Source organism: Gadus morhua, chromosome 12, assembly GCF_902167405.1.
Source record: "Gadus morhua chromosome 12, gadMor3.0, whole genome shotgun sequence".
NCBI lineage: Eukaryota > Metazoa > Chordata > Actinopteri > Gadiformes > Gadidae > Gadus > Gadus morhua.
The window spans coordinates 22,234,262-22,236,071 of NC_044059.1; the positions used below are offsets into that span (position 1 = coordinate 22,234,262).

The 1,810-nt window shown below is 43.8% G+C and overlaps 1 protein-coding gene across 5 annotated transcripts; it reads right to left on the reverse strand.

Moving 5' to 3' along the window:
• Positions 1-312: 312 nt before the first annotated feature.
• On the reverse strand, positions 313-1,238 carry LOC115555760 (high choriolytic enzyme 1-like). 5 transcript variants are annotated; one of them, XM_030372783.1, is made up of 2 exons: positions 1,196-1,238; positions 313-1,064 (listed from the first exon to the last, which is right to left on the reverse strand). In XM_030372783.1, exons 1-2 carry the CDS (start codon positions 1,236-1,238, stop codon positions 313-315), a joined length of 795 nt encoding a protein of 264 aa, XP_030228643.1. The 5 variants fall into 5 exon arrangements, with proteins under 5 accessions (XP_030228643.1, XP_030228645.1, XP_030228644.1 ...); XM_030372785.1 differs by having other exon boundaries at positions 313-1,010; positions 1,166-1,238; XM_030372784.1 differs by having other exon boundaries at positions 313-1,022; positions 1,166-1,238.
• Positions 1,239-1,810: the final 572 nt, after the last annotated feature.

Sequence of the window (1,810 nt, forward strand, 5' to 3'; positions counted from 1 at the left end):
CCGACTAAACATTAGCTGTGCTGGTGCCATTCCGGTCTAAATAGTTATCTGGAAGTCTGTGCGATAAGAAGCACAACATCATCTTGTGATGGACATGATAAAAGGTCCATTTCATCAAAAATGTGTAGATAAAGCTGTTCGACAAGTGTTGATAAACTTCATGTTGATAATCACACCATCAATCACTAAAATAAATAACAACTACACAAATGAATTGCAGTGAAGCAATATTTTTAATGACATATCAGGAGAACATTGTTTGGAAAAAAAGAAAACATCAATTTGATATTTGCAGACAACTGGTTGTTGGTCTTAGCAACGATAGAGTCGGTTGATTCTTAGGAAGTCATTCCGGGTCATTCCCTTTCTCTGGCCGATCTGAACACTGGAGTTTGGAATAGGAGTGATGCTGTCTCGTCCATTTATGGAGAAGGCTGTTCTGCCATAGTGCATGATGGAGGTGTAATCGTAGGGGGTGTTCAGGTTGTTGGTGTTCTGCCTCTCGAAGTTGTAGGCATTGCTTGGATTAATGTTCTTCCAGTTTATCTTGACATACTGGTCACGGTCACTCCTGGTCTGCTCGTGGTTGAAGCCCAGAGCGTGGTTCACCTCATGCTGCATGATGCCGTAGTACATGCACCCCGATCTCCTGAGAGAGAGTACCTGCATGCCTCCTGTCCTGCCCAGAGAGGAGTAGCATCCACCTCTGCTCTGAATGCTGATGTGGTCGTACTGGTTCCGGCGGGGAACGAAGCGGATGCAGGTGCTCTGGTGGAAGGACTGCAATGCGTTCACAATTCTTGACGTCTCCGCAGAGGTGTAGGCGCTGCTCACTGTGTAGGGAATGGTCACAAGGCCATTAGAGGATTTTTTCCACAGGCAGTTGTTTCTAAAACACTTCATGGCGTTTCTGGTTGTTGGGAGAAGCAAGTCTCCCTCCAGCAGAATCTCACTGGAGCCGTTGTTTGAGATCAGAATCCTGGTGCTGATATCCATGTCCTCATTGTCTTCTAGGATATCATCTACACTTTCTTCCCTCACCAGAGGTTGAGCCTGAGAGAGGTCTCCCTCCAGCAGGATCTCACTGGATTCAATGTTGGAGATCAGATTCAGATCTCTGTGCTTATATCCATGTCCTCATGGTCTTCTAGGACATCAGCCATACTTTCTTCTCCCACCAGAGGTTGGGCTTGGCAGAGGCCTAGCAAGAGCAGGAGGAGGCTCAGACAGGTCTTCATCTTAAGGGTCTCTCTGGTTGTTTCTGGACACTGGCACTGGAGCTTCTCTGGATGTCTACAACGAAGAGACTCGTTTGTTGTCAGTCTGATCTGACCAGAGCTTTTATATTCTCCTCTGCAGGTGTGGCTGTTGGAGGATTTAGGGTTGAGGTGCAGAATCTTGGGACTAAATAAACCTTTTAAGGGTGGACTCAGGCGACCATCCTACATTTTCAAAGCTGTTCGTTTTTTTAAGGCTTTGAGAGGGGGGGAGGGACTTCACTGAGTCAATGTTTACGCAAGAAAAAGAAAAATGTTTTTTTTGGTTTTATTAGATTTTTAATTACCTTGATAATTCTACCTCGCACATTTACGTATTTCTTTGCCGACTTGATATCACTATTCTAACTAAATGTGTTCTTTTATACTTTTATACATTAAGGGACAAACATTAGTGTCGGGTACTGAATTAGGAGTTCCAAACGATGCACTTAACTTTCAACAGCATTAATTCTTGTTGGACATTCATGCAATAAATGCTTTATTCTTTTGGATAAAAGATTGTTAGCAACACATGCATATTTTCAACCACA